At 42.4% G+C, this 14,176-nt stretch overlaps 1 protein-coding gene across 1 annotated transcript in view; it reads left to right on the forward strand.

Annotated features, from left to right (window-relative positions):
• LOC142001737 (complement receptor type 1-like) overlaps positions 1-14,176 on the forward strand; it is a 201,210-nt gene that overhangs the window by 95,262 nt on the left and 91,772 nt on the right. The window contains exons 21-27 of the mRNA XM_074977257.1: positions 3,196-3,378; positions 5,890-6,078; positions 6,598-6,697; positions 9,374-9,456; positions 10,387-10,536; positions 11,983-12,132; positions 13,575-13,724. Of these exons, the coding sequence (XP_074833358.1) occupies positions 3,196-3,378; positions 5,890-6,078; positions 6,598-6,697; positions 9,374-9,456; positions 10,387-10,536; positions 11,983-12,132; positions 13,575-13,724 (1,005 nt within the window). The remainder of the gene's footprint in view (positions 1-3,195; positions 3,379-5,889; positions 6,079-6,597; positions 6,698-9,373; positions 9,457-10,386; positions 10,537-11,982; positions 12,133-13,574; positions 13,725-14,176) is intronic.

Here is a 14,176-nt window from a genome sequence, read left to right on the forward strand (position 1 = left end):
CTTTGGGAACAAGTGGGGGAAATCATCATTAAAGCACCTCCGGAAAGCTATCTTTTAATTACAGTTGCATTGATGACAGTGGTGCAAGTGGGTTCCAGAATTGTGAATTGTGCTGGATTTCACCTTAAACATTAGGTAATGTCATCCCCTGGTTACTGTTGTTTTTTTTCCATTAAGAATTTTTTGTTGGTGTACTGGTGGCTCCTGGAGTTTTTTCCATTGTGACATACAAAGCTTGCTCTGAGAAGAAGTGGTGAGCCAAAATGAGAGACAAAAGATGTTTCGCTAATTCTTCAAAGTAGGCTCTCATTTCTTTCCTGCAGTCCTTCAGTTGCTGAGTGAGCTAATATCTGCTGAGGGTTTATCCGATTTTTACTGATGTTTAGCATCCTACATCTTTTCTTATATGTACCGGAATACCAGCAGAAAGCAAGTTCATGGGCTCTCCAAAACAAGAGTAGTATGCAAATCTGAAGCTATCGTTTGCTGGGCTAGTTCAGTCTAGTGGTTTCATAGCTAGGACAGATGGTTTTCTTTAAAATCTCAGCAAGTTGCAAGAGAGTGACTGAGTGACCTGTCTAAGGGAACACATCATCCCAGATGCCTCCCTGGCCCTCCTCTCTCTGGCATTACATGTGGAACAGCACCAGTATTGTGGGAGACTGACGCCTTCTGTACCTTTTCAGTTTCAGAGGTTTATCGTGTTGCCACAGAAATCCAGAATAGAAGACAAGTAGCTGGACATGGCCCTGTCTGTAGACCCAGGGATGGGGTTAGGTTTGAATGTGATCCTCTCAACGCTCTGAGTGGTAGTTGTGAGAGTGAGTGCTGAGATTATGTAACCTGGGATCCCCCTCTACCAGTCTGTGTACAGGTTACTTATGAATCAAGGGTGACTGCTGGGAAACTGATGGTCATTATCGGATAAGGATGTGCTTGGAGGCTAAAAATGTGTGTTCCCTGAAGTCAGTTTTCAGCTGTGAATAGAGAAAATAAAAAAATTCTTCTACCACCTAATTTTGTGAGAGTATTTGCACTATGCTAGTTGATGGTTTGCATCCCGCCCTGCCCTGCTCACAGAGATGTGGCAAGGATCTGTCTCACTGCATGACCCATAGGTATGAACAGAAACACAAATCTGCAGAACTTGTTCCTCTCTCAGCAGATGATTTTTTGGCTTCTTTAGGAGGTGGAGGGAGATTGCTAGAGACAGAAAAGAAAAATAATTGAACTATCTGAGTTCTGGAGTGAAGAGGGCTCTTATGTGGTGTGGGTCTTTGCCCTCGAAAGCTTATGCTCCAAAATATCTATTAGTCTATAAGGTGCCCCAGGTCGTCTTGTTATGTAGACAGGTGGGCTCTGAGCCAGGCTTGGTGGGAAACTGAAAGAATCAGTTGCTGGCTATCCAAGGAGAGTGCCCCCAGCAAAGTTGGGTGTGTTGGAAGAAACCAGCACAGAGATGGTAGCTGAAGTCTGGTGAGTGGGGAGCCAAGAGAGCGGATGAAGATCAGAGGACAGTGTAATGGAAGCCCAGATGAGAGAGGGTTAGGAAAGAAAATAAGATCAATGTGCTTGGAAAGGAGGAGGAGGAGCATGGAGTACAGGCCTGGGGAGGAGCAGAGGAGAAGTTGAGGGTATAGAGGATGCCAGCGGAAGGAAGAACTACACGGCAACCAACATGAGAATGGCCACTGTGGGCATGACAAATGATCCATCTACCCCAGGGTCCTGTCTCATATAGTGATCTGTGCCAGATGTTTCACAGTGAATGACCAGAACATGGTGAATGAATGAAGTGTTCATCCCCTGTCACCTTGTCTCAGCTGCCACCAGTCACAGATTTAAGGACACCCCAGAGCACATGGTTGGTCCCTGACCATCTTGGCTACTAGTCATTGATGGACCTATCCTTCATGAACACATCAACTTCTTTTTCTAACTTAATTATGCTTTTGACCTTTATGACATCATGGCTCATGATACTAGAAGGACAGGGAGGATGGGGTTTGAGTTATAGTCTAAGGGATAGGTGGGATCAGAGGATGGCCTTTGAGAATGGCAGAGACCAGAGCTTCTTTCCATTTGACTCTAATGAGATGGCTCTGTTCAAAGTGGATCTCCTATTGTGACTTGCACACCAGGCATGTTGACTGAGCCAAAGATTATCCAGCTCTAAAACTACTCTCATCCTCACTGTGGTGCTTAGGAATAGGCTGATGGTTTGAAGAATTAATTGGTAGTGTGTCAACAGGGCAAAAAAGCTACCACCTGTGGACATTTTGCATTGTGCAGTCTCAGAAATATTAAGGAAAATGAAACAATTAAGATTATTTTTTTCTTTTTTGTGTTAGCTGCCCTGTGCGGGGTACTTTCACTTGTGTGTTGGGGGCAGAACTTTGTAGAAATGTTTGTAGGAGAGGGAAGGAGCAATTCTTGTATTGCACCTCTTTCCTTATCGCCTCATTTGGCAGACACGAACTGTAAAAGTCACTTCAGTCATCTTGTTGGATCTGATGTCTTTTTATGAGTGGTCTGGCTCAATGTGTGATTTTCAGAACAATGAGATGAGTGAACTGATCTTTCCTTTTGCAAAATCCCTTTCTTACACAATATAAGATGAAAAAAATCCTAAGCATCCCTAAAAAGCCCACAGCTCAAAGTGTTGATTATAAAGTGGGGAAAGTATCCATTCTAGCGCGGAGGACAGGATTCATGATAATCAAAAGAAGCTTGTGTTTGAGGGATGCATATTTCCAGGTCTAGTTAAATACCACTTGCTGGCCCAGCTAGAATGTAGGTGAAACTTTCAGTCGCTCAGGTTGCAACCAGTCATGCAGTGAGGACTCGGCAACTCGCTGCTCATACAGTACTTCTCTGCACTGTTACCATTTTTTCTGTATGACTGCTCTGACTAGACCAATTCCTCTTGAGGTAACTTGACCATTCATACAGCAGTGATGACTAGCCTGAAGTTTAAATCTTCTGGCCATGGGAAGCATTTCAGTTCTTACAGATTACTGGAAAACCCGAGGCAGCTCCTACAATGGGGCTCAGCTGGCCTGTGGCAGGTCCCTGTAGTGCCTAAGGCATGTCAGAGTTTTCAAAGAGGATAGTGCAGTGAAACTATTTATAATCAATATTCCCTTGTGAAATGAGTGCATTCTTATGGGTTTTTTTTGTTGTTTTTTCTGCTAGGTCTTTGTGGGGCCCCACCAAACCTGACACGTGCCTTCCCTCTTATTCATGGAGATAACTTCCCTCTCGGAAAAGTAATAGAATACAAGTGCCTTCGTGACTTTATTAGAATCCCGGGAAAGTCGAACACTGTCACCTGCACTCAGAGCTTCACGTGGTCACCCATTGAGGAGTTTTGTGGTTGTAAGTATTTTATTTTCTCTGGAAAAGCTTACTAGCCCCCCTTCACTGATGGAAAGGTAGAACTTTCCCCTCTCACTAGGTCTACTCAAGATTAGGTTTAATAACTGTGATGGGGTTCAGGGGTCCCCAAACCCTGCACCCTGTCTGCAGGCAGGAGTGATTCTCACTCAGCAGGAGAACCGCGGGTTGATTCGCCAACAGGGCACAGCATTGTACAGAGGGGTCAGTACAGCAGGCAGAGACAGCCAGTCTAATCCATGCCTCGAGCCAGGTCCTTGCACCTTCCTTTGTCTCTCTCCCTCTCCCAGCCCAGACTACTTACTTTCCAACTCCCAGTTGCAATTCAAACCCCTCGGGCTCCACCTCCTCCTTTGTCTGCAGTCCAGAGGTGTCACCTACCTTACCCTCAGCAGGAGCTCCCCACCCTCTGTGAGCCATACACATCCACACATATCCCCCACTACACCACAAGAACTCATTTCAAGTTCCTCCTAGAGCCGTAACAATGCACAATGAATCTGTTTGATGAAGAATTTTGTGGTCAAGCAGTGTAGGAGCATCCATCAGCAAGGGGACTTGTGCTTGATTCAGGAATGAGCAGTTTAGGTCAGCGGGCCTGGGAAACAGTTTTATATTTGTGCTTTTACAGCACAGAAATAGATGGGGATGTCTCTGTTCTCAAGATGCTCATACAATTTCACTGCATTGTGTGGCAGATGTTTCGGAAATGATTTACCTAAGTTACCATTTCTGTTACAGTAGTGCCTAGATGCCCCTATTGGGAATCACAACCCCCTTGTGCTATGCTTTGTATGATAGAGGCTTTTTGTCCCCTAAGGATCTCTGTATCCAAATTAACAACACGATGCAACAAGTGGATCAAACAAATGAGTGAGGGTATTGGGGAGGGAGGGCTGCCTGTTTGAATGTAGGTGAGCTGTGTGTGGATTGTGTCTTGCCTCGTATCTCACTTGTATAAAATCTCAGGATTGAATAAACTGTACAGCAGAAATATGTTTTTTGGGGCTAAGGGAGTGGCTATGAATCTTTTCAGGGAGCCTGTGAGGGGTTAGGAAGAAAGCTTCAAGGTACCTCTTGTAGAAACAGACTAAGAGCTGATCAAAGTTGGCTGTGTAGGAAGAGCTCAGCAGATGTCTGATGTCATAAAATGAAATGTTCAATAGGTAAAATAGGGCTGTGATGAGATGCCCTTTAAGAGAGGGGGATAGGAAGCTTAGTTTCAATGTGGTAAAGAAGGGAATCTTGGAGGAGGGGTGCACAGAACAGGTTGACATACCATGAAAAAAGCCAAGTCCATAAAGAAGGATAGAAGGCCCTGGATGAGAGCTTTGGCAGCCTGGACTAAGAAAAGCCTGGATCCTGGAGAACTTCAGAAGAGAAAATGGTGAGAGTTGGATTTACCCAGGATGCAAGAAGAGGCTGAGACAAAAATAATGCCCAGATAACAGGCATGAGCAGTGGAGAGGATGATGATTTTATTTATTCAGTGGTGAGTGAGGCTGTGGAGAAGGAAGAATTTGCAGGGGAACATGAGCCCCAGTTTTGCTATGTGCAGTTATGCTGCTGGCAGGGAATCTCAACAGGAGTTCTGTGAGTTGTCAGTATAATGATCATATACAAAACTTTGAGAGCAGATTGGTTCCTGTGGCTGGGGTGCACAAGGAGAAGTGGTAGGCCAAGCAGAGAATTCTGGGAGACTCTTGCTGCAGGCGGGAGACGGAGTAGTCAGAGAATCTACCAAACTAGGCCTGGAGTAGGAGATAAAAGAGTCAGGAGGAAAACTGAGAGAGACTGGAGTGACAAAAGCCAGAAATGATGGGATTAAAAGAAGTAGAAATGCTTCATAGTGTTCAAGACTTGAGAAGGTCAAGGATGGAGTGGGAGAGGGGCTGTGGGAACTGTAGGAGACTTCAATAAAGTGAGGAGGATTGACCCCAGACTGGGGAGAGTCACAGGGTTAAAGCTGCAGAGCATGACCATGCAGTGGTGGTAAACAGACTGTTCAGCAAGAGCTGGAAATGAGGAACAGTGAGAAAATCTTTCTCCTTCTATGTGCTTTCACCTGTTAGTGCCTTCCTCTCTCTTAGCTCCTTACTTTTCTTTTTCTACTCCTTAGCTTGTATCAAACATTGTTTGAGCCGCACCTGCTCAACTTTGTCCAACTGGCTCGCCTCTCTTCCTGAAAAGTAATTTTTTAAAAATCTACCTTCACCCACATATTTTGTAAACTGCTCTTCTGTCATGTTGATATGCTGCTTCATGGCTGTATTGTAATGGCTGCTGAGAGGGCTCTAAGTCATAAGCTTCTGGGGCAAGATGTCTGTCAACTGTTTGGTATCCTTCACTTATGTTACAGAGCTGTGCACACTTTTAGTGTTTTTTTATTTAACTATAAACAGAAAGCTAAAATTACAATTTTTATGCCTATCTGTACAGCTAAATATTTCAGATCCCATGTCTTTTTTTATTGTAATTTTTTTTTATTGCTAGTCAGCTGTGATGCCCCACCAAGGCTTAAATCGGCTACCTTAGATAAAGAAGATGAAGCAAAGAGCTATTATCCTAATGGGACCACTGTGCGTTATGTCTGTCGCCGAGGTTATGAGCAGAATGGAGGAAACCCTGTAACGACTTGTAATGAGAATTTAACATGGTCAGAAATGCCTGAGTTGTGCAGAGGTGGGTGTCTTTTTGTCTCTTTTCTCTTTTATTTGAGCAAGAGGCCCTCTGTGAGCTGTTAAGAGTGTTTTGTGTTAAGCAGTTAAGTAGGAAAATAACAAGAGAGGAGAGTGAACTAGTTGGACTACTCGTCTGCCATAATCCAGGGGTGGCAACTTTGCCAAATTTACTGACCACTGGAGCTGCATGCAACAACCTTCTGAAGTTTGAGACCCTATGTAGGAGGCACCTGCCAGGGCTTAGGTCTGCCGCCAGGCTCTGGCTGAAGTCCTGAACACTCCCTCCCTCCTGGACAGAAGTCCCCACCTCGCCACTCTGCTCCAAGGCAGAGGTCCCAAGCTCTTCCCTTCCCTCCAAGCTGGGGGCAGAGGGGACTCCATGTGCTGCCCTTTAACTATAAAAGAGCCACATGCAGCTTGCAAGCCACAGTTTGACCATCCCTGCCATAGTTCTTCTCTAAGTATGTTAGAATTTGTTGCACCAGCATAATACGCTAACACTCATCTTATTCTTTGTTAGGGAAAGTGTGTCGTGATCCAAAAGGTCCAGAGAATGGCAAAGCTGAAAATAAAACTTTTTATCCATACGGTACAAAAATCAAGATAACTTGTAACGCTGGGTGAGTGTTGGGCAATCGGTGCTGATTAAGTCACAGAACTTAGTTTGGTGTCAAACTACAGGGGAAAACTGGAAAATTAATAATAGAAATTCTGGTCTAATGGAATAACACATTTGAAGGAGCTGTTGCAGGTCTGCTCTCCTGGCTTAACGGACATATTTAAAGAGCGTAAGCTTCAAACTGAAGTTGGCTAAGTGTGCATCATGAGCCCCCAGTCCTCCAGCTAACAGGTGAAGTAGGGAGGAAGTAGGTGCCATTCTGATACCAGGCAGTGTGGTTCAATTTGTTCTAGCTGCTGTTGGCACAAATTACCATAATAGCTGACTGAGTTCTAGTTTCATTGAAGTGAGCAGGTACTTCCTGGACAGGGCGACCGTATCTCCCTGTCCCAAATACAGGAAAGGGAGATATGGGTGCAAGGGGCAGCTCCTCCCAGCTCCACCAAGCCCTGGGGAAGCAGCAGCCCCCAGTGCTCCCTGGGAGCGCTGGGGAAGTGACAGCCACTGGAGCCCCAGAGAAGTGACAGGGATGTGGCAGCCGCCCACACTCCCCCTGCTTCCTCGAGGCTTGGGGAAGTGACTGATGTGCTCTCTGGCCAGCAAGGTCAGTGGAGAGAGGGCCCAAATATGGGACAATTAGTCCCTTATAAAAATAAGTAGGGATGCCTAGTTGGCGTCCCAAATACAAAACGGATGGTCACCCTATTCCTGGACATTTGAGTAACTGAACAGGGAAGCATGTGGCATGAGCACGCATTTTTCTCTTTTTGAATTACAGGTTGAACCTCTCTAATCTAGCACCATAGGGACCTTATCGAATGAAATAATTTGCCGGACCACAGGAGGTCAATATTGTCAAGTAGCATTACTAACACTGCTCCTGCTGGCATGGGTCTTAGAAGACATTTAGGGGTAAATTACAGCTAAATAACAGTACAGAACACTGAGAGACAGGAGTAGTGGCTGTAAACAAACTTTATAGGACCACAGAAAACTTGGCCACACTCACGATAAGTGGTCATCCAGCTAACTAAAATCATGCCAGATTACAGATGATGTCGGATGAGAGAGTGCTGGACTAGAGTGGTTCGACTTGTAATATATGGTTTTGTTTTCCACTGCATTACACACCTAGTTGATATGTGCATGCAGCAAGAGTTCAATTCCCTGTGCTGGGATCAAAATGATTGGTGGGTGGGGGAGATGTGGAATCTTTGTCTTTGGAGATTTTTAAGAGCAGGTTAGACAAATACCTGTCACAGATGGTCGAGATAATATTTAACGTTGCCTGAGTACGGGATTTGGACTAGAAAACCTCTTGAGTTCCTTACCAGTCCTATGCTTATACATCTGCCAGGTTCCATCTCCACAGAGATTGGGCCCTACATTCCAGGTGATGTAATACAAAGTGGCTACTATCAGATATCAAAGCACTTTACAAAGGAGGTCAGTATTGTTAACCCCATTTTGCAGAGGGGGAAACAGAAGCTCAGAAGGGAAGTGTCTTCACAAAGTCACCCACAGGCCAAAGACAGAAATGAAAATGGAATCCAAGTTTCCAAGGGCCCAGTGATTTTTTCCTTCAGGCAATAAGTACCATGTCTGACTTGCACCTGCAAGAATGTCCAAGCAATTGTTGTGATAACTCACATTTTCTGATGCACAGGAGTACAGGAATTGCACACCTTGGATTTGTGCCTATCAACAAAAATTTTGGGTTTAAATGGTATGATTTAGATTCGGCTACAGCTGTTAAGGTTTGGAAAGAGTGGCATCAGCAAGATAGCTCTTGGACAGCTGACTTCTACCCTTGTGGCTGCTGTCAGAACAGGTAGACTGTTCTGACTGTTACAATTGAAGTTGGAATAAAAGCAGTAGCCTTCTAGCTGCAAATGATATCCATGTGCACCCTTGTTTGTTCCCACCATTTCAGCAGACTGGGGAAAGAACATGCAGAAATCAGCTGTAGGAGATGCATTTCTTCGAGGGGTCCCTGTGGGTGCTCCACTCAAGGAGTTGGTACATCCTTGCACTGCCAGTATGAAAGCTTTCCTGAGCACTGCTTTGCTGGGCTGTGCACACGCAGCAGGAGTCCATATCTGTTGGTCACCTGCAGTGTGTGTGCAGCACAGCACATACCAGTTCCTTTTTAAAACAAAAAAGCAGTCCAGTAGCACTTTAAAGACTAACCAAACAATTTATTAGGTGACGAGCTTTCGTGGGACAGACCCACTTCTTCAGACCATAGCCATACCAGATCTGGTATTGCTTTTATTCCAACTTCAACTACCAGATCTGGTATGGCTATGGTCTGAAGAAGTGGGTCTGTCCCACGAAAGTTCGTCACCTAATAAATTGTTTGGTTAGTCTTTAAAGTGCTACTGGACTGCTTTTTTGTTTTGATAGTATATAGACTAGCACGGCTATCTCTCTGCTACAGTTCCTTTTTCTCCATCATCAGAAGATGATGGTTCCTTGCAGTGCTCTTCTTTCTGTAAATGCTTTCACTGGCTTTAACTACTGAGCTTTGCTCAGTCCTATGGATTGTGTTGGTACTAAAAGCAGGATTAACTCTAACAGGTCATCTACAGGCAAAAAGACCCCCTTTTCCAAAGTTTTGGACTGTCATAAGAGCAGTTAGAAAGCTAGGTAATAAACTTTTTTCTCTTTTCTTTAGGTTCGCATTACATGGGAGATCTTTCATCCAATGTTTGCTTAATGGAGATAAAGTTGAATGGACTCGACTTCCAGCGTGTCAAGGTCAGGCTGCCCTAACAGTTTTAAGACGACCTCATGATTAGACTGTTGATCATATCGCTCTTTTTGGGCATGGGGAGACTTGCTGAAATGTAGGAGGATCCTTATGTTGCTGGGGCTTTTTGTAGAAGCCACACTTCAAACAAACAAATAAACAAGCCCCATAGCCTTCTTTGTTTCCACAGAGCATTCCCCTGGAGGTTACTGTCTAGAGTATAGATTCCAAGTGAAATAATGACCTGAATGCTCAGTAAAGAGCGGTGGGGTTCGGTTAATTCATCCTTTGTCACCAAATAATTTCTGCTGTTTTTGAGTCTTTCATCCAACATTTTTTTTATTTAGTGCAATTCTTGCCTGATAATTATGCTCCTTTCATTGTCTCAAAACGAACTAACCACCCAACTCTGGACTCCACCCTCAAAATCTGAGGCTATTTTAGAGTGAAAACCAGTATTAAAACTTCTTCCCCATATTATTTTGTCTTTTTGGACAGTACCTGAGGTGTGTCTGTTAAGTATACCATTACCTTCTGGTCTAGAGCCAGCTGCAGCTCAAAGAAAATTTTGTAATTTTAAGCTTTTAACTTCCTGACCATTGGAGAAGCGCAGCATTTTCTTTCAAGGATGTCAGTCAAACAGTCCTAGTTGCCTATATATAATGTGAGACTGGAGCATGTTCTAATAAGTCTATTATCTGGGATTTGTTTTGTTTAATAGAGAAAAGTTTCAAACAGAAAGCCTTGTAAATCTAAGGAGGGTAATGGTTCTCATTTTGTTAAAACAAAGAGCTTATTACACTCTAAAATGAGTAAATTTTTCACCTGGCTGGCGGGAGGGGTGTGTGTGTGGATTGTAAACAAATGTTTACTTAATCTTTACAATTCACCTCTAACTAAAATGTGCATTTTTGTGACATGATTTCTCTTTCCTTCAGCAATTTTACCTTCAACAGATTTGCCTTCAAGTGTCACTGACTCTCCTCCTACAATTAGCACTCCTACAACTAACAAAAGAACAACTATTGGCAACAATCCTAACTCACTGGTAGCAAATGAATATGACCTTGATAAAGATTCATTGAAAGGTAAAAACAATGAAGTCAGCAGTGAGTCTACTCACAAATATGAAGATGAATAACCTTTTTTTCATCATCACATTGTTCTACTTCTCCCATCAGAAAAATAGCAAATCCATATACGTGAGGAAATTGGACTGCACAAGGCTGTCTCTTAAAACAATCTATTGGGGTAATTTGAACTACAGATTACAGCACTCTTTATAATCATGATACCAGACAACACAACACTAACCTAAAATGATATGCTTGGGCAAAAATTGTGGTACCTAATCTAGCCAGCCTGGATATAATAATTCTAGTCTCCCTTAGCATTTTGGCAATCAGAAGCTGGCCACTGCACGCTCGGTAAATGAAAGCCTAGAAACACCTGAAAGAGAACCTTAACATCTGATGGTTTACATTGCAGAAAACCTTCAAAACCTAGATTGGGCCCTCTATTGATACAATGGTTTTCCTGTCAGTATTACAAGCTATACATGTATACAACGCCTTGCAAAGCTGCTTTCCTTCGCTGCAAGGGGTGAGATCATGGTTTCCAACAGTTAAGAATTCCCAATTTTAGAATGTGGTGTTAACAGGACTAACTTAGTTGTTCATTAATAGCTGGTATAATCTAGAGTACTAAGATTAGCTTTTTGTAGAAGCCACACTTCAAACAAACAAACAAACAAACAAGCCCCCCACAGCCTTCTTTGTTCCCACACAGCATTCCCCTGTAGGTTACAGTCTGGAGTATAGATTCCAAGTGAAATAATGACCTGAATGCTCAGTAAAGAGCGGTGGGGTTTGGTTAATTTATCCTTTGTCACCAAATAATTTCTGCTGCTTTTGAGTCTTTCATCCAACATTTTTTTTATTTAGTGCAATTCTTGCCTGATAATTATGCTCCTTTCATTGTCTCAAAACAAACTAACCACCCAACTCTGAACTCCACCCTCAAAATCTGAGGCTATTTCAGAGTGAAAACCAGTATTAAAACTTCTTCCCCATATTATTTTGTCTTTTTGGACAGTACCTGAGGTGTGTCTGTTAAGTATACCATTACCTTCTGGTCTAGAGCCAGCTACAGCTCAAAGAAAATTTTGTAACTTTAAGCTTTTAGCTTCCTGACCATTGGAGAAGCGCAGCATTTTCTTTCAAGGATGTCAGTCAAACAGTCCTAGTTGCCTATATATAATGTGAGACTGGAGCATGTTCTAATAAGTCTATTATCTGGGATTTGTTTTGTTTAATAGAGAAGAGTTTCAAACAGAAAGCCTTGTAAATCTAAGGAGGGTAATGGTTCTCATTTTGTTAAAACAAAGAGCTCATCACACTCTAAAATGAGTAAATTTTTCACCTGGCTGGCGGGAGGGGTGTGTGTGTGGATTGTAAACAAATGTTTACTTAATCTTTACAATTCACCTCTAACTAAAATGTGCATTTTTGTGACATGATTTCTCTTTCCTTCAGCAATTTTACCTTCAACAGATTTGCCTTCAAGTGTCACTGACTCTCCTCCTACAATTAGCACTCCTACAACTAACAAAAGAACAACTATTGGCAACAATCCTAACTCACTGGTAGCAAATGAATATGACCTTGATAAAGATTCATTGAAAGGTAAAAACAATGAAGTCAGCAGTGAGTCTACTCACAAATATGAAGATGAATAACCTTTTTTTCATCATCACATTGTTCTACTTCTCCCATCAGAAAAATAGCAAATCCATATACGTGAGGAAATTGGACAGCACAAGGCTGTCTCTTAAAACAATCTATTGGGGTAATTTGAACTACAGATTACAGCACTCTTTATAATCATGATACCAGACAACACAACACTAACCTAAAATGATATGCTTGGGCAAAAATTGTGGTACCTAATGTAGCCAGCCTGGATATAATAATTCTAGTCTCCCTTAGCATTTTGGCAATCAGAGGCTGGCCACTGCACGCTCGGTAAATGAAAGCCTAGAAACACCTGAAAGAGAACCTTAACATCTGGTGGTTTACATTGCAGAAAACCTTCAAAACCTAGATTGGGCCCTCTATTGATACAATGGTTTTCCTGTCAGTATTACAAGCTATACATGTATACAATGCCTTGCAAAGCTGCTTTCCTTCGCTGCAAGGGGTGAGATCATGGTTTCCAACAGTTAAGAATTCCCAATTTTAGAATGTGGTGTTAACAGGACTAACTTAGTTGTTCATTAATAGCTGGTATAATCTAGAGTACTAAGATTAGCTTTTTGTAGAAGCCACACTTCAAACAAACAAACAAACAAGCCCCCCACAGCCTTCTTTGTTCCCACACAGCATTCCCCTGTAGGTTACAGTCTGGAGTATAGATTCCAAGTGAAATAATGACCTGAATGCTCAGTAAAGAGCGGTGGGGTTTGGTTAATTTATCCTTTGTCACCAAATAATTTCTGCTGCTTTTGAGTCTTTCATCCAACATTTTTTTTATTTAGTGCAATTCTTGCCTGATAATTATGCTCCTTTCATTGTCTCAAAACAAACTAACCACCCAACTCTGAACTCCACCCTCAAAATCTGAGGCTATTTCAGAGTGAAAACCAGTATTAAAACTTCTTCCCCATATTATTTTGTCTTTTTGGACAGTACCTGAGGTGTGTCTGTTAAGTATACCATTACCTTCTGGTCTAGAGCCAGCTACAGCTCAAAGAAAATTTTGTAACTTTAAGCTTTTAGCTTCCTGACCATTGGAGAAGTGCAGCATTTTCTTTCAAGGATGTCAGTCAAACAGTCCTAGTTGCCTATATATAATGTGAGACTGGAGCATGTTCTAATAAGTCTATTATCTGGGATTTGTTTTGTTTAATAGAGAAGAGTTTCAAACAGAAAGCCTTGTAAATCTAAGGAGGGTAATGGTTCTCATTTTGTTAAAACAAAGAGCTCATCACACTCTAAAATGAGTAAATTTTTCACCTGGCTGGCGGGAGGGGTGTGTGTGTGGATTGTAAACAAATGTTTACTTAATCTTTACAATTCACCTCTAACTAAAATGTGCATTTTTGTGACATGATTTCTCTTTCCTTCAGCAATTTTACCTTCAACAGATTTGCCTTCAAGTGTCACTGACTCTCCTCCTACAATTAGCACTCCTACAACTAACAAAAGAACAACTATTGGCAACAATCCTAACTCACTGGTAGCAAATGAATATGACCTTGATAAAGATTCATTGAAAGGTAAAAACAATGAAGTCAGCAGTGAGTCTACTCACAAATATGAAGATGAATAACCTTTTTTTCATCATCACATTGTTCTACTTCTCCCATCAGAAAAATAGCAAATCCATATACGTGAGGAAATTGGACAGCACAAGGCTGTCTCTTAAAACAATCTATTGGGGTAATTTGAACTACAGATTACAGCACTCTTTATAATCATGATACCAGACAACACAACACTAACCTAAAATGATATGCTTGGGCAAAAATTGTGGTACCTAATCTAGCCAGCCTGGATATAATAATTCTAGTCTCCCTTAGCATTTTGGCAATCAGAAGCTGGCCACTGCACGCTCGGTAAATGAAAGCCTAGAAACACCTGAAAGAGAACCTTAACATCTGGTGGTTTACATTGCAGAAAACCTTCAAAACCTAGATTGGGCCCTCTATTGATACAATGGTTTTCCTGT

This window comes from Carettochelys insculpta, chromosome 26 (assembly GCF_033958435.1).
Source record: "Carettochelys insculpta isolate YL-2023 chromosome 26, ASM3395843v1, whole genome shotgun sequence".
Taxonomy (NCBI): Eukaryota; Metazoa; Chordata; order Testudines; family Carettochelyidae; genus Carettochelys; species Carettochelys insculpta.